The 22,505-nt window shown below is 36.6% G+C and overlaps 2 protein-coding genes across 2 annotated transcripts; one reads left to right on the forward strand and one right to left on the reverse strand.

Moving 5' to 3' along the window:
• Nucleotides 1-334: 334 nt before the first annotated feature.
• On the reverse strand, nt 335-5,883 carry ghitm (growth hormone inducible transmembrane protein). Its single transcript, XM_032574796.1, has 9 exons — nt 5,755-5,883; nt 4,624-4,785; nt 3,865-3,967; nt 3,658-3,769; nt 3,414-3,555; nt 3,198-3,306; nt 1,800-1,988; nt 1,062-1,233; nt 335-967 (listed from the first exon to the last, which is right to left on the reverse strand). The coding sequence occupies exons 2-9, from the start codon at nt 4,753-4,755 to the stop codon at nt 880-882; spliced, it is 1,047 nt and encodes a 348-aa protein (XP_032430687.1). The 5' UTR covers nt 4,756-4,785; nt 5,755-5,883; the 3' UTR covers nt 335-879.
• A 1,002-nt stretch (nt 5,884-6,885) lies between these two features.
• Nucleotides 6,886-21,134, forward strand: chst3b (carbohydrate (chondroitin 6) sulfotransferase 3b). Its single transcript, XM_032575126.1, has 3 exons — nt 6,886-7,231; nt 12,923-13,139; nt 13,746-21,134. The coding sequence occupies exons 2-3, from the start codon at nt 13,060-13,062 to the stop codon at nt 14,959-14,961; spliced, it is 1,296 nt and encodes a 431-aa protein (XP_032431017.1). The 5' UTR covers nt 6,886-7,231; nt 12,923-13,059; the 3' UTR covers nt 14,962-21,134.
• The last annotated feature ends 1,371 nt before the right edge of the window (nt 21,135-22,505 follow it).

Below are 22,505 nucleotides of genomic sequence, written 5' to 3' on the forward strand. Positions count from 1 at the left end.
AGCTTACAAAGTTATTAGCAAGACATTTTAAGACATTTAAGTTTATTTTAATTAAAAACAAGATATTTTGTTACCTATATATTTTTTGGCAATATTTTAGTGTAAATCTGTGTCCTAGGAAGCCATTACAGCAGAAATCAAAGGCAACATTTACATTAGAACAATTCAACTGCAAAGCTATAATAAAGTTTACTGTCCATGTTTTATATTGACGAGATATGAAAAATGATCTTGTGAAAATGTTTTGTGCATGTCAGCTGTTAACGTTCACCATGTGCTTTGTTTGAAAAATCATTTCAGAAAGAAAAAATGAAAAGAATCAGACAGAAACATCTTGCAGAAAAGCTATTTTTAACTGTTTTATTAATTGGTGTTGAAATAGCTTTGTGTTATTTATAAACATATGAACTAATGTCACCTATTCACCATGAAACTGAAGTGACATAACAGTGAATGCTTAATCAGAAACATACACCAGTCAAGCCATTGTTCTAATGTGGAATAATTTTGGTCGACATGCAGTAGTTCTGCTTAAGTATTTTTGAAGTCTGTCAGCAAAAATAAATAGAAAACAAAGTATAATACAAAAACAGTTCCTCTATTTTAGACTGAGTGGTTTACCAGATCCATGCACTCCCAGAATAAACAAACTTTCAACAACCAAGTAAGAGCTCCATGTCAGGTTGTAATCAAAATACATAAATTTGTCTTCTTGATTTGTAGCTCAGAATCCCATCCCTATCTTCAAAATCTTTCCAGAGCCTTTATTATCATCATCTACCAGCCACATAAGATTTGTATTTGAAGGATAACACTTGTTTGCTGACTGGAAACTTTGTTTAGCTCTGTGGGGAAAAAAAGTAAAACTCCAGCGGATGTCTACTTCCGTTTGCCGCCACCGCCGCCAGCCAGGATCATCACCAGCCTCATGAAAATGTTCAGCGTGTCCATGTAAATCCCCATACACCTGTGGGGTTAATCCACTCATGAGATGCACATGTAACACATTACAAACTGAAATTGCAGGAGAAAAAAAAAGAAAAACAACAGAAATTACTCACGCATTTATGGGGTCATATTTCTGTGCGGCATACAGTGGGTGTGTCTCCGCTTTCTTAATGACCTTCTGTGTGTCGTAGAGGAGGAACATGCTGAAGAGAACAAGGCCTCCGTAGACAGCGACAGAATACAGGCCTGCTCCAAATGCTGAGGTGGGTGGCAGAAACATCGACCCTGAAAATTAAAAAAGAAAAAACTATTCAGTGTGGCGTAAGGGTGGCTTTGCTTTGAAAAGCAGAAGAATCTGTTGCAAGGGTAACCCCAGAAATGGGACTTCTATGAAAAAATGTTTTGATTTTGTCACAACTGATGTGATGGACTTAATAAAGAATATACCAAATTTTACATTCTTGAACAATCAAAATGCTGTGTGGTGGAAAACTAACATTGTACATAATCCTCAAAACACCATCCCTACAGTCACACATGGTAGGAGTGGCAGTATGAAGCTTCAGGAATAGTTTTTATAGCAACATTTCATTTTAAACTATATTTTCAATTAGATATCATATATTTTTTCTTTGGGCACGTCACTGCTAAATGTTAATGTGTATATTAGTTTTTCAGCATTATAACAAGAAGGATTACTAAAGCTGCTAGAATTTAAAAAAGGCTAGCAAGATTAATCGCATCACTTTATGTATTGCATAATTTATAACCTTCAGCATAAATGTTCAATGGTAACTTGTAGTTACAATTCTACTCATTATCCATGAGTGAGACAGTTTAACCGTACTAACCAAGAGAGGAGGCGAATACCACTCCAAAGCCGACAGCAAGCGGACCTCCCATGTTGAGGAACTTCTCACTTGGAGCGCACATAGCCACAGTGGACAGACCTCCCACGATGCCTGCAGTGTACCAGGCAGCCCTCATCATCAGAGGTCCGCCCAGCAGAGTTAGTGGAGCGATGACAGCACCCATCACACCTTTTCAACAAATAAAGAAAAGAAAGCAACCAAATAAAAATTACAAACAGCAGCAACAAAACACATTCTTATTAAAGGGTAACTTGGGTGTGTCTACCTGAGCAGAGTCTGACTAATTAACCAGCTAAGAACAACAGTTTGTTATACTTTTTTAACAAAAAACGTTTTTCATTTGTGCACAACAGTACAAAGTGATAATATTCTGCTTAAATACTTGAAAACTACCTGCTAAAATTAGCTGGCATTATATGCTCTAATTCTACTTAGGTCTATAATAAAAATCATGGTAAGAATAAAAAATATAAGGTAAAATTACTGTAACAAATAATATGTTAAGTTTTTACTTGCTGTTTTTTTTATATAGTAGTACAATGAGACCATAGTACTTTAACTCAAAGTGATCATAGTATAAGAACTATTAGAACTATTAATTTACTTACAACAAACTGAACTGCATTTATTGATTTTCCCCCCTTCCTTTATTGCCCTCTGGTGCTTAATTAAAGTAATTGCATATCTGAAATTACAATGCATATGAAAAATCTTGTTTTTCACCAACTTTACTGCTTTTTTTCCCCCCCCAACGATGGCAATTTTCATTGAGCATAGGTTGCTATGAAGAATGTTATAATGAAATAGAAATAAATGCAAAGTTGTTTATAGTGAATGAAAATGTATGCTGTCACAAAAATAAATAAATAAATAAATGCACCTTGTTTTAAGTCTGCCACAAAAATTGCATACCACCAGCATTTTAAAGACAAGGCAGCTAATATTTTAACTCATTCTGAGTGAATTTGAAAATCAGAATGGATACGTTAAATGGAGCAGTCCTGTCAAAGGAACCAGCTGTTGTTAAAATGATAAGATGAAGACTTTTGGATGTAGGTGTGGGGTAAAGAAACTACTCCTGTTCAAATAAAACATCAAAAACAAACAAATTCTGCGGGAAGTACCAGGATTGGAGTACAAGGCTAAAGATATTCTCTTAAATGCCTTTATGCTCCTTGGGACGTATGGAAAAACGACTGTCCAGATTTAAAAAGGTAAGAGCTACCTTGAGTCCTGCAGCCTTTTGTTTGTATTTACGTGTGGGTGTCTAATAACACCAAAGCAATGAAGTTTGTGAAAGACATTTGGTCATTAATAAAGCTTTTGGTCACAAGTTTAAGAAAACATGTTTTGTCTGCAAGACATCGTGTAGCAAACCTGCATGCAGCATCCAAGCCAGATGTTTGGGTATCGGGCTGTGCTCATATGAGATGGATCGAACCAGCACCCCTGCTCCAATCATTGCTGCAAAAGTTGCTCCGATTGCCTGGTAAATAAAGAACAGGCATTACATTAAACTAGAAATAACAACTGATACCCAAACTAATTTAAAATTAAAACAAAAAGGCTTAAAAGTTGTGCTACAAAACTCACCATCCAGGACCCCCTCATCATCAGACCCATCAGCGCCGGGTTCCTGCTAACAGCTACAGCCGACAGGGCCGTCAGTCCAACGCTGCCTGCAAAGTACATGTAGGTGGAGTGGATTCTGTCCTTCACATACTGAGGCCAGATCCTAAATGAAGTGGAAAACGAGCCTTAGAAAGTACTGAACAGAATTGAAAATGTGGAATGTAATAAAGTGTAGCATCTACTCATAAACATCCTTGTCACTCACATTGATTTCTCAATGGCGCCAATTTCATTGGACATGCCAAGACCATAATAGCAAAGTGCTCCCAGGCCCACCACTGCACCTCCGGCAAGAACCATTCTTCCCAGGCTGTCAACTGGCAAACAACACAAAAACAATTCAGCATATTTTTTAAAGCCACAATATCATGTTGATTAATAATATATATGTATATTTGTGTAAAGCAATCACTTTTGATGGCTGTGTCGGTTGCTGGTTCAAAAGCTGCTTCCTTCAGCTGCTCTCTGCTGGTTTTTGCTCGGCGGAATCCAAATCTGGCCTTTGAGGCATAACCCTTTGGACAGACAAAGAAATTTGTACTTGTAAATGCAGTTTTCTAATTGAAGTTTAACTATCAACTTTCAGCTTACATGTAAATCAATACAAGTCAACAGCAAAACATTCCATTTTATCATATATGAAATCTATTAACCCAGATTTAATAGATTTCATATATTATTTAATATTTTAACCAGTACACACAATCAATGTGTCATTATCAATAAACCGAACTCAAACACATTGAGTGTCAAAAGAGGAAAAAGAATATCCAAAGATTTAATCACTTAACCCTAACTTACGGTACTTGTTGTACCTATAAAGGTAATAAAGCTTATGTGTGAAGTTCATAGGGGTTTCCAAATCCTTTAATATATTGAAATAGCACACCATGATGACAGACTGAGAATGTTTACTACACATTAGGCTTTTGAGTATATTTAAATCGGTCAATTAATGATGAATATTACAGACACTGATATTGCAATAATGCTATATTTTCAGTATACTGTGCAACCCTACGTAAGATGCACAAAAGATCACAATGTCAATCGGGAACAGTTTTGTGTCGCCTTATACTTCAGCAATAAAATTCAGCAAACAATGAACATAGAGGAACATTAGAGAGATTATGGATGTTTACTAGCCAAGAGTTCAGAACCTATACAGTACCTGCTGCGGCCTGAGGAGGGGTGGGCAGGCCTTCAGGGTGGGGGCTCTCAGGGTCGATGAGCCCTGTGTCACCACAGGACGGAGCCCGACTAACGGGAGACTCCTCAGGCATGTCAGCCTCGCCACCAACATGTTTGCAATTTCCTTCTAATCTGTAGTGACCTGAAACACACACACACAGACATGCGTACAAGTGTCATAAATATACTTTCTACGTATTTGATTAATTTAGCAATGTTAACAAAGCTTATATTCTTATCTATCTTTTTCCATCTATTTGAGAATTTATTACATAGAATTTAATCTTTGGATGGCTATGCTTACTATTTATGTTTTGCATTTTTTTAAACTTATAGTTTCTATATTGTAGATGTTTTTTTCCTATAATTGCTTAAATATAATAAAAATGAAATAAAATAACATTTCTACCATAGTGTACAACATTTGTACAACATTTTATGTTACAGATATGAAAAGTGCTCTACAAATAAGATGCGTGGTCATGACATGATGTTTTGTGTCAATCCCCAACAAAGACCTGTTTGTTGTGTTAAAGAACCATTTGCTTTAAAATAAAACTCACACAAATAGAAAAAAAAACATATTTAAGGCCTTGCAATAGTTTATTATTATTTATCAAAATGTTTTATGTTACCACCATTTTTAAAAATAAAGAGACAAAAAGCTGCTTTCCGATGATAAACTGTTAACAAAATGAGAATGTACAAGTTTAGTACATTTTGCAGGGCCGAAGACAAATGCTAACGTATCAAATCAGTTGATTTGTGGTATATTTAAGCACTTGAAAACACAAAACATTAGAATAGCAAGTTACTTAAAAAGAATCCAAGGAAAGGAAAAGTTTTCTTGAACCCTAAATGGATGTAACTGTCACAGCAACATACCCAATTATAAGGGTATTGCTCGTTAAATCAAAAAATACAGAACCAGTTATTTAATTCAGTCAGGTAGCTAACGTTAAGTAGCAATGTTTAGCTGCGCAGAGGATGCCTGAAACATTTCTGAGATTAGCCTAATTTACAGTGATGAAACTAAATAAGTCACTTAGCAAACAGAGGAAGATATTTTGCAAAGACAACAATTCTTAAACACCAATTGAAGGCTTCTTACCAAGAGAAACGTCCGAGGTTCACCTTCCTCGTTAGAAATGCGCGAGTCTCTGACGCAACTATTTTGCAACGAGCTGATAGACCTTCCGGAAGATTCTGGATTCTGCGTCATCACCGAGCGACGGAATATCAATTGTAGTTCCAAATTGTTAAGCTTTTTAATCGTAGGATTACAATATAAAGAAGCATGTAAACACATTTAAACGCTTTAAAGCACCCCGTGTCTTTGCCAAACGTTTTTGTTTTTTTTATATTTTAAATGTAAAATAGTTTATATAATCCAAAAAACGGAAATTAGATTGTTGCATCATGTAGTTCTCTTTGGTGATATAATTGAAGTACTCAGTGGTTAGTAAAGTACCCCAAAATTTTACTCAAGTAGCAGTAACACTGCTGCAGCATATTTTACTCAAGTAAATGTAAAAGGTAGTCATCAAAGAAATTACTCGAGAATGAGTAAAAAGTATCAAAAACTGATCAGCTGCTAACTGATCAGAACATCTGATTTAGTACTTAAAAATTCTGTCAACACATTATGTGCAGATTCGGGTATTTTTAAGACCAACATGAAAAAACAATCTAAATAACTGACATAATAGAAAAGGGTAAATACTTCAAGTGGCGGTATATTGTATTCACTGTATCTTCATCATTTACAAATGTCACAAAAGGCTCAGCAGATAGAAGAACATTAGAAGAACAATAACTCCAGTCCTCGAGGGCCGGTGTCCTGCAGTTTTTAGATGTGCCACAGGTACAAAACACTGGAATGAAATGACTTAATGACCTCCTCCTTGTGTAGATCAGTTTTCCAGAGCCTTAATGACCTAATTATTCTGTTCAGGTTTGTCAGATGAAGCAGAGGCACATCTAAAAGTTGCAGGACTGCGGCCCTCGAGGACTGGAGTTTGAGACCCCAGCGAAAGCGATGTAATGCAGGATACACATTTCTCCACTAGATGGAGCCATTCTTCTTTAGCTGAGACAAAAAGATACCCACAAATCCTGAATTTTTAATTCCAAAACTACGTGGTAAACAAGTTATAGGAACACAAACCTACACATGTTTTCTCTAGATACTGATAAGAATGTGCGTGTAAAGTTTATTTGACGAGTAATCAATTTGGTTCAATGTTTGGGATCGTTGATGGCGCGCCTCCTGCTTGAAGCTCCGCTCCTCTGTAACCAAAGTTGATTCAGTGCGAATCAGTGAACTGCAACTGTGGAGTTCTCATTCACTTACAGAGGATGCTCTCCCCACCGACCTGATCAACATGGTTTTATTGAACTCCCGTGATTTGCTTAGCGGAACTCCACCAAATGCTTCTTCGTTACGAATGGATCGTTTTCTGTCGCAGAATTAAAGGCGCATTTTGAGAGTAATGGAATCAGTTCCCCTGCCGAGTCGCACTTTGAGGAGAGGCTGAACAAGTGGAATGCAAGCGGGACGCCTTCCGACAACATAGCTCATCACAATGGTTGGTTCTTAACAAGTTTGAGTTTGACTTTACTGTCTGCAACGTGCTGAACAGGAACAAGCTCAAAATTTACAATAAATCTCAAACAGTAAAGTTACTCCAAATAAGACACTTGTGACTTTGCTCATGCGTCTTTTATTAAGATCGCATGGTTTAATTTGTTCTCATGACTTATGGGAGGATTCAGTCAGATTTATTTATCTTTAGTTTGTTTCCCCTGTAGACTTTAGTTTTCTAAATAATGTTGTTTATGCTTCTATAAATGCAAGTGCTTTAAGTTTGCTGCGCTTTTTCTGCAACTTTTTCACACTTTCTCTCACCAAAACCACACGGTTTAATACATGAAACTGTGGATGGCATTTGGCAATACTTTGTTTACCACTGGATGAAATCGAGCGCTACCAATCGGTTTCTAATCCGTAAATGTGGTCAATCTTAATCACTGCAGAAATACAAATGTTTTATGGAGGGAGATTTGTGAACCAACAGCATCATGAAAAGCAGGGATAGGATATAAAACACTAACCCAACTCTTTTAACACTTGACTCTAGAAATAAGATTATGGCAAAAACGAAAACCTACTGACACACGAGTCCTTTATTAAGCTTACGCAAGTTAGGCAAGAGGAACATTATTCAGAGATGACCTTTTAGTGTCAGAAAGAAAGTCATTGCTAAGAAAAAGCCATAGAACAACTTCTTTGCAGTTTGCCTTAAGCAACAGGGGATCAGCAAATATGTGGAACAAGATGTTTTTGTCAGATGAAACCAAAATTGATCACGTGTGGCAAAAATAAAAACAGACCCTTCTGCCAAACAAGGGGGTGATAGAATCATGTTGTAGAGATGCATTTTTTTTTTTTTTATGGACTGGGAAGCTGCTCTGAGTTTCTGGAAAGATGGTTGAGCTTAAAAATAGAGCAATCTCAAAAGAAAATCTGCAAAGACAGGGCAAGTCTTCCAGCAAGACAATGACCCCACACACTCAGCCAAATCAGCAACAGAAAAGTTTAAAACAATACATTTCAGGAAGTTTGAATATATTTTAGTCAATTTCAAGCAGCTATCCCTAACTGAGAATCTGTGGACATGAAACAAGAACAAAAGTGTTTTCACATTCCCTTTATTCAGTCTGACATCCAATCCTTTGAAAGCCATATGCAAATATTGTGCCAATCGTTTTAGTTTTGCCAATGCCTTTACCTATTATCTATTTTATTTAACAGCTAGGCTTACCAGTTTTGTTTATGTGTGGAAGGGAAAAAAATGCCCTGTGCATATACAGAGAACTGGTGGATTATTTTGGTGGCTACTGAGCACAAAAATTGAAGCAATGGCAATACCAAAAGCTATTGAATATACTCAATATTTATCAAGATACTTAAATGCGGCAAAAAATAATAGCAGTTTTCTAATAGCAGTTTTAAGCTAGCTGTACTACATCTCTAAAAGTAGCTTACACATAAACATAAATAAGTGAAATTTATGTTTCACTTCTATTAATTTGGAATCTCCGAAAAAATTCATTTACATGTTCTCTCATCAATAATAAGAATTTTAAAAAATCTATGTTATTAAATTAAGCTACTACGACTTTTCGCCACCAGAAAGTGGAGTTGTGAGTGATGACAATTTGTGTTCCAATACTGAACTTGTTATTTGAATAGAAAACAGTGAAACTGACCAAACGTATGCAACCAAACAACAACATAAGTCCATGGGAAATCCAAATTTTAAAGACTAAAATGAAAAACGATGCATGAAAACAACAACACATTATTTCAGGAGATAATACTTTTCCACATCAAATTTATTTAACATAAATATTTTGAAAGCAATACATAAAGAAGCTAATGTGTATTGGAGAGTAAATATATTGTTACAATTTACTGTTCACTATATATTCACTTGACCTCCAAGTGGTACAGCAGACTCAGCAGACAGTTTAGTGTTTAGTCAAAACATGTTTATTCTTCATTCACTGAGGCAAATAGAGTTATGTAGAATATTCAGAAATCTTACTCAAGTAAGAGAAGTGTTATTTCCAAATATTTTTTTACTCAAGTGAAAGTAAAATGTGCGACTTAAAACTAGTCCTAGAAGTATATATTTTTTCAATAAGCTACTAATTTTAACATATGAGAGAAAAGTGTGAATAAAACATCATCCCTATTTATGCTTCAACTCATACATCCTTAAGTCTTATCTTATCTTGAACAAAATAAAAAATAGGGGAGGAAGCTACATGTCAGTTTTCATGCATTTGGTGGAGAAGAGAAAAATTCTGACTTTTCTGTATTTGACTTCCAAATCACCAATCAGAAACGATCATGAAAAAAATAATCCTTGATTCCCGCCCCTGGCCAATTTGATTTGTGCAGACATCTAATGTATGTTAAAGATTTTTTTGCATTCTTTGCAAATAGGCCCTATTTGTATGCAAAGCCAAATTTCATAGTTGCAGTACAGTCACATGCAAAACAGGCTTGGATGACTGCTGCTTAATTTGTCTCCACATAAGATTTACATTAAATAAGAGGCAGCTATTAAAGGCATTTTGTAACAAGATGATAAATGGTGCACAAGCGATTTTGTTATGAGCAGATGATCAAACGTGTCATATGCCTCACTGGTTTGTGAATATTCACGAATGTCAGCTCAAGTGTTTTTTTCCCCCCTTTACACAGCAGATGCAATAAGCTGAGATAATTGGTGTACATCTAATTTACTATATAAATGACAAAACATCTGACTACTTATTTACTTGATGAATTGTTGATGTGAAATATATTTTTTTTCCTGAAATTATATGTGGATAAAAATGCACATTTAGCTCTCCAGAAAGCTGTCAAAAAAGCTTGTAGGATTTGTCAATAACTGTCTTCTTGGGTCTTTTTGGTCTGTTACTTCGCTCAGGTGCTGTCATTTAGTACATGAGAGGGCGAGATAAAAGCGGAAATTCTCTCAGATGTAATGTAACTTTGCTCCTACAGACTGTCGTTTTTCAGTTGAGACAGATTATGCATGAGTTACGACATCCAAGATCTAAGCCACTGATGGTGTGACGTGTAAATGACCAAGCAGTTTGTGTTCTGCTGCCTCACCCCAAAAGCAGGGTTCAGAGTCACTCCCGTGTAAAGACTCCTTTGTGGTCGTGGCATGCGGCAGAGTGGTGCAAGGCAGGCAAACCTTTCCTTCCAATGAAAGCGCATTTCATTGCACGGTTCACCTTTTTCATTACATACTGTTCCACGTCAACAGTGCTTTCTCTCTGTCTCTACTGGAGCAGCAAAACTTCCTGTTCCCACTCAGAGAATTTCACAGGCACCGTCCAACCATTCCCCGTGTTTAGACTGCAGTCATTTGGACCTGCTTCTGCGCTCGCAACTGGCCGGGGAAGCCAGCTGAGGTCACAGCGGGATGTGAGAAGTGAAACGCTGCTTCTGTTAACACAGAAACCTGGAGGCACTCAGAGTTCGGCACAATTCAGAAAAGAGACTGGAAACTCTTATGTGTAAATGTAGGAGGTGGTTTCAAGTTGCATTGTTGATTAACAGCAGCAGTTTGTCAGTGCGTCTCAAATTTGCCTCCGTGTTCAGGCTGTTTCATTAAGTGTTTGTGTAGTTGATACACAAAAACGAGGATAGTAGGCAAGCATCTGCTTCACTGTTACCATTTTTCAGGGCTATTATAACTATTATGACTTATTATAAACCTTTAGTGCCCCTGAATAATTCAAAATTGAACAAAATATTGAGACAAATAAACAGCAACACGCCTGAAAATCAACAATAGACGTCACAATAAGGTCCAGTTGTTTGGGAAAAAAAGCTGTATCGTAAAAGGTTAAGAGTGATGCACAGTAATATACTGTTACAAATAGAAGCCTACATCTAAAATGCACTATTAAGGGGTCAACACATATAAGGAATGACATATATGTATGGCTGGTTGTCCAAGCCTGGTAGACCTATAAAAAAATAGTCAAATGTCTTTCAAAATTAAATAGGATAATAGTTATTGATCATTTTTTACTGAAGAATCCTTTAAGTGCATGCTGTTCACGAGAAAGTAGTTGCGTACAAGCGCATATAGCTTTTTCACTTCTTTGGAGCATTCAGATTTATTGTCAGTGCTCTAGTACTACACTAAGAGTTTTGATATAAAAGACTATAATATATAATGTAACACAAGACACAAAAGATATGATAAGATTAATAATTACAAGTCATATATTTTTTGAGAAATAATAATAATAATAAAAAAATCTAATTAATTTAAAAAATCCGTAGAAATGTAAAGGTAAAAATGACAAATCAAGATACAGATAAAGACATATCATTTTGTGGACAAAATGTAAATAAATAGAACATACACTGCGTATCACACTGAACACACACAGTGAAAAATGGTCATGTCAGTATTATGCTTTGGGGAGTCTTTTCTTTCACTGAGACTGGGAAGATGATGGGAAGATGGCTGAGCTGCATAAAGGATTATCCTGAAAGAAAACTTTTTGTGTTTTTAAAAGCTGCAAATTGAGACAATTTTTTACATTTGAGGAAAAACAACATAAAACTGTGTGTTCAGATAAGTTGCCCCAGTATGGCTTTATGTCCCTGTTTGTTAGGACTACACTAAACTCTTAAGATTAGCAAAGGATCTAAGGTGTGCTGCAATTATCTTTGAACTAAACCAGTATAATTCTTTCAAAAATGAGCAGTATGTTAGCAAATAGCTCCTATTAAATCCGCCCTTTTCTTCATTTAACTACCAAGCACCTTCAGTCTAACGACTTATAAAAGTCAAGTGTGGCCTCCAGGTTGAGAGCTCTACATTTAATGGTGCCGTGACAACTAGGCCTTCCCTTTCAATTTCAGCACAGCACAGTTTTAATTCTCAGCATCTGGGCCTGTGCAGTTGCTCAAAGTCATTCAATAAGGATCATTCTTCACAATATGTTCTCTCAGTGTTAGCAAAAATGAGAAGCTGTAACTTTGGACTTCAGGCTGCTCTGTTGCCTACATCTGCGGGTGGTAGACAGTATCACTTAAAGCCCGACAACCCATGAGTCTTTTTGGCAAGCAGCTTCGTAGAAGTGGGATAACAGTTTAATTGGAAAGATTGTGCTTGATTGCAGCCTGTCACTCATATTTTACCCCGCACTCGGTTGTTTGTCTGCTCAGTTTTTTAAAAGAACTTCTAGGCATGACTAACTCATAAATACAGTGTCTCTATGTGCCCCAGCCCTCAGTCTGGCATGGTGGGTGGGCATGTTTCTAAAATGCACGGGTGCACTTAAAGATAACAAGGACTTCCTCATAGCAAGAACTGGCTTATATCTGAGACTAACAATGTTTTTTTTTCTTTCTTTTTTTACTTTTTACCTTATTATATAAAATGCTTTTGTGCTTTAGTAATTGCCTGAAACTCTCTTCTTTTGCAAAGGAGAGATACATGGCGATGCACACTTACAAAAATTAGGGAAGCAAGAGTCTTCGGAATGCGAAACGGCTTTGTGTGACCGTTCTTGTGACTTAGCATCACACTGCATTTTTATGTCCACGCGATAGCATCAACTTCCCCCTACTAAATAAATATATCTAAAACACAGAGGCGTTTTTCACAACTGCCTGTCTTCAAATGTGCAACATATGACGCTGACAGATTGATGTTGATTTCATTTTACAGGAGGGGACATTGCCTACATTTGGGAACACAAATAACTGGAAGGCTCCTTAAGAAGGTGGCTGATGACCTGAAAGATTGGCAGAACCCAATTGGAAGCAGTGTGTAAAAAATACATCTAGACACACCCACGTCCGAGAATGAGGATCAAATACACAATACCCATTGTCTTCTTTGTGGCACTTGTTATCATTGAGAAGGAAAACAGGATCATCTCGAGGTGAGTCCAATGTACTCATGGTAAACCCGTCTCTTTGCAAATTTGTGCTCGCATCTTGTCCCATTTTACTTCCATTTCATGTCTGTAAACTAAATATTATGTCATTGTTCTAGAAAGCTTTCATAATTACAAAGACAAATGTTTTTTAAAAATGCTCAAATCTCATGTCTATTTTAATTCCAGTAAACAATTGATGATATTTTGATATTTCTGGAGAAAAAAGTTTTTCCCCATGATCAACAAATGGGCCAGTTGACTGGGCCTCTGATCAAAGAAAAATAACTTAGAGAAACCTCCTTGTAGCAGATATTAATTATTGGAGTCAGAGTTATGACTCCAATAATTAGTATTGACTATAAGGAAGAGATAATGAGTAGGAGAAAATGAGAAAGCTATATAAAATTACCTTAAAAATTGATTCCTGGTAGATATGAAATGCCAACAGGTATGCCTCAGCAAAGTTTTGAAATGAAAAGCACCACTTCATTTTAGTTCTAGCAAATTAGATCTTTAAAACTCTATCACTGCAACTGCAAGTGTTATGTTAAGCAGAAGACTGTATTTAAATTTAAAAAATTTTAAAAATATGATTTTTCATATTTTTAGGGTGTCAGATAAGCTCAACCTGAAGCAGACTCCCCAAACTCCGCTACAACCTGGTGCTTTCTCCCGCTTAGCACTGAAGCACAATGTGTCCTTCCCCGCACTCAGCAAAGACTTCAAGATGATGAAGCGGCGCTTAGAGAACTACAGCGAACACCAGGACGTACCAACAAAAGGAAGGAAACATGTTCTCCTGTTGGCCACCACCAGGACTGGATCCTCGTTTGTAGGCGAGTTTTTCAACCAGCAAGGTGACAACATGTTTTACCTATTCGAGCCTCTGTGGCATGTGGAGAAGATGTTGACATTGGACACTGGAGGTACTAATGCTACTGCGTCGGCCAAGGCATACCGTGACGTTCTCCAGCAACTTTTTCTGTGCGACTTTTCCCTGTTGGAAAGATTCATCGACCCGCTCCCTGTGAACCACATAACCACTAGCCTCTTTCGCAGGGAGTCCAGCAGCTTTCTGTGTGAGGAGTCCGTCTGCAGCCCTGTTGTGAAAGGTGTTTTTGAGCGGTACCGCTGCAAGACGAGACGCTGTGGGCCACTGAATCTGACCATGGCATCAGAGTCCTGCCTTAAGAAGGATCACAAAGTCATCAAATCTGTAAGGGTTCGGCAGCTTGAAAATCTCCGTCCACTTGCTGAGGATCCACGTCTTGATATCAGATTCATCCAGCTGGTTCGGGATCCCCGGGCTGTGCTGGCTTCGCGAATGGTTGCATTTGCTGCCAAGTATAAGAGCTGGAAGGAGTGGGCCCTGGGTGGGGACGGGCCCCTCAATGAGGATGAGGTGAAGAAGCTCAAAGGCAACTGCGACAATATCCGAATGTCTGCAGAAGTCGGCCTCAGGCAACCCCCGTGGCTGCGTGGTCGGTACATGTTGGTGCGATATGAGGACATTGCTCGTTTTCCCATGAGGAAGGCAACAGAGATGTTCCGATTTTCTGGAATTCCTTTCACTCCTCAAGTGAAAGCCTGGATCCTGAAGAACACCCAGGTTTCTAAGGAGATCAGCGGGGTTTACTCTACCCAGAAGAAATCCGCTGAACAAGTAGAGAAGTGGAGGTTCAGTCTACCATTCAAGATAGCTCAGGTTGTGCAGAGAGCTTGTGGGCCAACACTGAAGCTATTTGGGTACAAATTTGTGAGCAGTGAAAAGATGCTAACAGACAAATCTATAAGTCTTATTGAAGATAAAGTCATTAGGGCTTAAAATAATAATAAGTAGCACAAAATGGAGGAAAAAGGACTGTTTTTTACTTTATTTTCTTGAAGTGAGGTTCAATGAAGTTATTATCAGTAATAGTTTCCTTACCTGTAGTGGACTAATGTCATATTCTAGTGAGTTTGCAGGAAAAGGGATGGGGTAGAGTCATTCAAACAGATCACGTTTTAGATCTTTTGGGTTAACCATTGTCAGGAGACTGCTGTTAAAGTTGTAAAGTGTAGATGGTTGGTGGTTAATATAAAAGCATCAGATGCATTAGATAGAACCACTTGTTATTGAGGATTTTAAATTGCTAAGATCATATGAAATGAGTAACTCTGGGTAGCAATTAGCCTTCCACTGCTCCTATAGTTCATATAATTTTCTGTTTATTGATGCTGCATATAACTTATGGCAATATGACATCATTACAAGTAAGGGAACATTATTCTATATTTATTTTTATACTTAATTTTTATGTTTTTTATTTTGGTTTTATATAATAATTTTGCTGAACCTCACTTAAAAAATTTTTAAATATTCCTTTAAAATCTCTTTGCATTGATTATATTTATTGCTATCAGTTCTTGTAAAACAGATAGTCTGTTTTCTTTTTTTTTTTTTTACGATTTAACATAGTTTGAGGTCATTATTTATAACCGAACTTTAAAGCTCAATAAAATAGAGGTTAGATGTTTTTGCACTCGAAGCTGCTGCAACTCATTGTTTGCTTTTTGTTAGGAAAGACCAAATTTTATAGCTGTGGCTTTGTGAACAACAATGAGCAGTTTAACTAAAACACTTCCAGAAACCGCCACTCATTGTTTCTTGAGAAGTTTTTGCCGCAGGAACAACAAAAACTATGATTGCACCAAAGACACACAAAAATTAAATTCTGTTGTATTACAGGATCTTTTCATGCAATAGTTCGTCTTTTAAATTTGGGTAGTAATCTCTCGTGAAAATGTGTCTATTTGTTCCTTTGTCTATACTGTCTGAATCTGCTAATTTTGCACCCTTGCAGAAGTTACTATTTTACAAATCTGTATTTTGACTTTGTTGAAGAAACATTTCGTCACCTTCCTAAAATAATGGCTTATGTCCTTTTTTTTCCAAATGTAATTTTGACAAAAAAAAATTCTCCCTTTTTATTACCAAAAGATGATTTAGGGAAACACTCACTTTATGGCAAAAGAAAAAAATAAAAATACTTAGGCCATAAGTTTAGAAAGGTGACAATATTTTGCCAAAAGCTGTTCAAAATGTTTGCTAGGTGGTAAAGATCACCTGAAGCAGATGTCGCTGCTCTACTGTAAGCTAACATTCCAACTGCAGCTGGTTTGCAGGATTGTGCAAGGTTTCTCGACAGGTCTCTGTTCACTCAGCTCTTTTGGCAGGCGCTGATAAGAGGCCACAATACCCTGACCTCTATTTATGTGCTGATGCTTGCCTTTTGTCTTTTGCAATAAATCAACTTTTAAATTAAATGCAAGTGTTTATTTTTTGTAAATGGAAAAAAAGAAGGAAAACAAACAAAAAAAACCATAACGAACAAACAAACAAAAACTGCAAACAGATACGGAAACAGACTACAGTCCTGACCACAGTAGCCTGGATGTTTTTCAAATTAGAGATTTTGTCCCAGATTTGCAGCTCCTGCCAACGCGTAGGCGTAGTATTTAGTGAGACAAGCTGAGATTTTCGCTTGTTGCATCAGTAATTGACGGATGATTGATTGAGAAAAGCACACATTACCACAGAATCCCTTCTTAATCAACTAAAGTCTTAACAATCTGTTTTATAGCACTAAATGAATTCACGATTGTTGGTTGTAAAACAGAACTACCAACTGAGTGGTGTGAAACACTAAACATTGTTGTTAAATTCCTTTCAGACTGTGATAAAGTAACAGTGGTGACGATTTGACTGAAACGGATTAAAATTATTAAACGATATGTTCATAAAGCCTCATCTTTTCAGCAAGCTGCTGTATGTCACTGAAAAAGAAAATCAACAGAAAATAAAAATGTATTTCAATTAAAAGTTTAAAAAAAACATTAATATATTTTTAGCATTGATTGGGTATTTTTTATGATTATGGGATAAAGCATACATTCTGTTTTTCAGATATTTTCATAATTACATATAGCCAACAAAAAGGGTTATAGCCAACTGAAAATTAGATCTCCACACTGCACAGTATAGGTACTGAATACTTGATCAGGGCCTCTTTTGCACAAATTACTCCATCAGTGTGGAGAAAGCCAGGCGTGCTTTTATAGTGGACATCAGGAATGGGTTAAAACAAGGTCAGAGTTATTCTGAATGCAGCTGTCTGTGGTTGTTCTTGAAGCTCTGACTTCAGCTGCAATTTACGCCTCATGAAATTCCCTTAAATTCTTCAAAGAACTTTGCTTCACTATTTTTTGAGGGAGCAGTTAACCCTGTTGCTTGTGCACCTTTTTCTACCACACTTTTTTCCTTTCACTCAACCTGAGTTGCAGGCTCTTTAGCAATGGTCTCCATTTGGAGGATGTCATTGATCTTCTGCATCAGCTCTCAAGTCAGGACTTTTCCCTATGATTGAATTGGTCACAGCATTTCTGTATTATTTTTATAATTTGATACATTTCTGAGAATCTGAACTTTGGGTTGTCATCAAGGTTTCTTGTTTTTTGTTTGTTTCTTGTCTTTCTTTGGATGGGTTTTTACTGAAATGAAATTTTGTTGTGCTCCTGTAAGATAACAATAAAGGCATTCTGATTCTGACATAAGCTACAATCATCAAAGATAGCAGAAATAAATACTTAGAATAAATTGATCTGTGAGTAATGTATTCATAAATATTAGTTTTACTTTTTTTATTGAAATGCAGAAATAATTAATTTTATGATGACCATCATCTGGTAAAACAAATTATCCAAACACAAATTGTTTGGATAATTTTTTATCCAAACAAATTATTACAAGGTTTGGTACTAAAAATGTCTGTGCTGTGATGGTGGGTGGCAAAGGTAAAATTATAACCAAAATAGCAAAAGTAAAACAAATTATTACAATAAATGAGCTGTGAAGAAAGCTGCGAACTGTGAAAACTCTGCCCCCCCTTTTTTTTTTTTTTAACTTTTTGTTCCATGTTTAAAATTTGTTGCCAGTCTGGGTGTGGATGTGTTCTGTTGTTTTACTGTACAAATCACACCAATAATTTTCTGTTTTTAGTCTGTTTGTGTTGGCATTAGCTACAGAGAAACCACTAAGTGCTGTCATCATCTGTACACATTTTTACAAGTTTAGACTTTTAATATAAAGCATTAAATGTTCCCTTGTGGAGGCTTCCCAAAGTCAGAGGAACTCCTCACCATGTGTCGGCTCCTCCAGTTCACGTTTTGAGTCTCATTCACCACAAACAGGAGTCAGTTGAGTATGTTTTTAATCAAAAGATTTAAGAACAAACTACAACAAGAATCAAGTTACAATCAAATCAGTACGTATACCTCAGTTAAAACGATGGACTTAAATCATTCTCCCTTTTAATCCTTTACTAAAGCTAATGTTTGAGCTTTCAGCACCAAGCTAGTTGAATAACTGCAGCGACAGATGCCCTCACTGCCAGTGTGTTTACCACTGTGGGCCCAGCTATTTAAATCTCCCAACCCAGTAATTACCCCATCCTTACATATAGTGTGGTCTAAGCCATTTTAGTCCACCTGACCCCACCCGCATACACAACTGCAGCATTTATGCAGTCTTTCTCTAACACCAATCAAGTTTTCTTCTCCTGTTACACCAAAATGATTTATTTGATTTAACATCTATCCATTCATTCACTGCTGAGCTTTACAGCAGTTTCACTCAGAATTACAAATCACTGTCTGGTCTCAGTGGTTGTGCTATTTTTGAGGAAAAAAAGCATGATCCCAGGTCTTCAGAATCAGGAAAGAATTTGTTGCGAGAAGAGGCTCAGCATTCATAAACTCCACTGCTGTGACTTAATGTGGGATGTGTTGAGGGTGGAGTCGCTGCTTGGTTGGAGCAAATATAGAATAACCACTTTCCGCTGAATTAAAGCCTTCTCAGCCCCCCTCCTCAGCCATCAAATGAGGGCATTTAGGTAAACCACACCCTCCTGCCTTTTTTATACGGCTCTCTGCCACATCAACCGTGAGCAGTTTGAAATATGCAAAACAGTCCAATCTGTGATAAACAGAGAAAACTGAGGTGATTCCAACACGTCTCAGAGATGCACATAAAACTTATGTCGCTGCTGGAGATAATGATGGCTGAAGAGAGGAGATAAATCTAAATACACGGCAAATGATCACATACTGAGGAATGCAATTCATAAAGCTCAAGTTGTTGCATGAGATAATGAGTGACTGCGCTAGACGCAGAAAGAGAAATTTACACTCCAGACTCACAGCAATAAATTGAGATAAACAGAGAAAAATTGAACAGTTCCGTCACCTAAAAGTAGTGTTTTGTTTTACGTAACTCTTCAATGGGAGTTTTTCAGCCAAACATAACCTCTGTTCAGACAGTTGCCTATGTTTTGACAATTATTTGATTTAGTTATGTGAATGACGCAATTCTTTTTTGCTGTCATGCTGTCTCCAAGACAAATAAACACAACCTGTGTTTTAGGAAACTATGAACAGCTGACGTACCAGACGTAAAAAGTTTTAAAAGCAAATATGAACTTCTCAATTTTCTTCTATACAGTGATTGTCACGATTCTTGAGTGTTTGGCTTATGGTGCTTATGATGGGTTATTTAGGTTTCAGAGTTCATGTTTTCACAGCTTGTTTTTGAGTTCCTTCTGAATAGTTTCTCTAGGTTATTCCTTAGGTTATGTTATTCTCTTTCTGTTTTATTTCAGTCAGTCTTATTACATGTTCCCTTTATTCCTTGCTCATCAAGTTTGTTAATGCCTAATTTCATAGTTTATACTTGAGCCTTGCTTGTTTTTATTTTTCCCCCTGGCATTACTCCTGTCATGTTCTTTTAAAGTTAGTGTCTTGTTTATGTTTTTATTCTATTTGTTTTTTTCACTGTTGTCTGGGAGGTTTTGCTATGTTTCCTTATGTTTAATTTCTTTTCCCAAAATTGCATTAATTTTCTTAGAATACTCTCAGGCCAATTTGACCTTTAGATTCCTATTTTGTCTCAGTTCAGCTCCTATGTCTCTCCAATTAAACCCAATGAATCCACAAGTGTTATTCCATCTCATATATAAGTTATACTACTTGCCTCTTTCTTCAGCTATTTAAGTTCCTGGCTTGATTATCTGTTTTGTTTTGTTCTGTTTAATCCCATGATTGTGCCAAGCCTAATTAAGTTTTTGCCTTTTTAAAATAAATCATCACCATGTCACACTTCAGCAGTCCTTTGAACACTGGCTCAGAAAGAACTCCCATGAAGTTGTATTCACGTCCCTTAAACGTTTGCACGTATTGCATTGCTACAACCACAAACTTTCATAAAGTTTATTGGAATCTTTTTTGATATATCATAAAAAGAAAAAACTAAAAATTTAACACATAAAAATCTAAGACGTGCACTTGCCTTTTTGTTCATTCTCTTTGCGTCAATAGCTTTTGCTCTAATGACAGCTTTGGGAGACATCTTTACAAGCTTTGCACGTCTGGAGTCTGAAACTTTGACCTATTCTCATTTGCAAAATAGTTCAAGCTCACTTCAATTGGATGGCAAGCAACTGTCAACAGCTTTTGTCAACTCTTGATACAGATCTAGATCTGTGCATTACATTATTTTATCTATCCCATTCTTGCTCTGAGTTCATGTTTTGTATTGCTGTCATGAATGTGAACCTCCTCTTGTTATTTTAATACAGAATCCAATATTGCTCTGTATTTAACTCCATCTATCTTCCTACAGTCTCTGACCAGCTTCCATGTTCATGCATTTTCTCACAATGGTGCATCCACCAACATGTAAGAGACACTAACCCCTAACCTGTGGGTCTGTGTAACTCTCAGAGTCACCATTGGTGTCTTGGCTGCTTCTTTGATAAATGCCTTCTCTGTCTGGGAACAGTTGTGTTTTGACAGGTTTTTAAGTTCTATAATTTTCTTCCCCTATTCAGGTGATGGGTTCAAAATGTTTGGATATTGATTTATAACCCAACGCTGTGTTGAGATTAAAAACTTTCAACAAATTTCCCCCTGACCAGCATGTTGTGTTTTTTCGGTCAACATGATGATATTTGTTCATTCACTAATGTTCCCCAAGAAAACTTTGAGACCTTCAATGGTTACAATGGTGTGCAATTTAAACAGCTCAGTTTAAATTACACACCATTGAATTTCACTATAAAGGTGACTTCTGAAGGCAACTGGCTACATTGTATTTAATCCAGGAGGTAGTAGGAGGCAAATGTATACTATACTTTTCTATTTATATTTTAAAAATTAGGAAAACAAATTAAGGGATATGAATACCTTTGCAAGGCATTACATGAGCAAAAGCTAAAAGCAGAAACATTTCAACACATTTTTCATCTCTATCTACATGCTTTCTCATCATCCAGAGAGAAGTTTGCTGTTGTTTCATTATTCTGTGTGACAGAAAACTTTCAAAATCACAATTAAGCAACTTTGAAATTAAGTTATTGGGAGTTTTTAAAAAAATATATTTCTCATCTGTTAAATAACAATTTAAAATGGCAAAGTAATGTGTCACATGGCATCATCTGAAGCTGTTCTCTTTTTGGTGGACTTCATTGTGGTTAACCACAGCTTAGTGACTTAGGACAAAACGGAAATGGATGCCTATTTTCTTGGCATTTAAACTCAACAAAACATAGGAAGGTGTGGGCAGAGGCTCGAACTGTCTGACCATTACAGCCACTAAAATGTAAAAGCGACACAAAATGACGATAATTACAACCAACTGTGGTAGCAAGAAATGCAAAAATAAGCTAAGAGAATGTTCTCTTTCTGATGTGCTGGTCAAAAATATTCTCATTAAACATATTTTGGAAATGCCACATCTTGGGTAAAAATGTGAATCTAAGTAAACTCAGTAAAATTCAGTTTGTGGTTATATTTCACTACTCTGTATTTGCATTGGAATAAGGCTTTATGTGACGAGGCTTTATTTGATGATGACCTCTGTACAGTAAATCCTTTCAAAGGGCTAAATTTCACCATACTTTAGAATTAGAAAGAAAATTAATATTTTTGTAGCATAATTAAAATGACCTTTGACTTAAAAAGGAGCCATGCACGCCTCTCCAAAACCAGTTATTTATACAATGTATGAATGATGACATTGCATATGAAACAACAGAGTGTGACTGGAAATTGGATTGTTTTCTGAATGGAAAAAAGAAGAATGTGTCGAATGGATGTGTGGTGGTAACACAGAAAAATATGGAACGAGTACTCTTAGTTTCCAGCAGACTTGCATTGCAGGAAAAAGTATGTGACAGTCATGAAAGTAAACCAACTTTTTGTCCTAAAATTAGGAAACTATTAGGAAACTATTGGAATTTTATCTTCAAGAGAAGGAACAAATCCAGGCTGAGTGCT

This window comes from Xiphophorus hellerii, chromosome 10 (genome assembly GCF_003331165.1).
Source record: "Xiphophorus hellerii strain 12219 chromosome 10, Xiphophorus_hellerii-4.1, whole genome shotgun sequence".
Classification (NCBI taxonomy): domain Eukaryota; kingdom Metazoa; phylum Chordata; class Actinopteri; order Cyprinodontiformes; family Poeciliidae; genus Xiphophorus; species Xiphophorus hellerii.

What these genes read in the sequence shown, in the direction of transcription:
- chst3b (XM_032575126.1), top strand. Translation starts at nt 13,060, where the DNA reads ATGAGGATCAAATACACAATACCCATTGTCTTCTTTGTGGCACTTGTT. An exon ending in GAAAACAGGATCATCTCGAG is followed by an intron (nt 13,140 to 13,745) that starts GTGAGTCCAATG and finishes TCATATTTTTAG; the next exon opens with GGTGTCAGATAAGCTCAACC.
- ghitm (XM_032574796.1), bottom strand. Translation starts at nt 4,755, where the DNA reads ATGTTGGTGGCGAGGCTGACATGCCTGAGGAGTCTCCCGTTAGTCGGG. An exon ending in AACCGACACAGCCATCAAAA is followed by an intron (nt 3,770 to 3,864) that starts GTGATTGCTTTA and finishes GTTGTTTGCCAG; the next exon opens with TTGACAGCCTGGGAAGAATG. An exon ending in GGCTTGGATGCTGCATGCAG is followed by an intron (nt 1,989 to 3,197) that starts GTTTGCTACACG and finishes TTTGTTGAAAAG; the next exon opens with GTGTGATGGGTGCTGTCATC.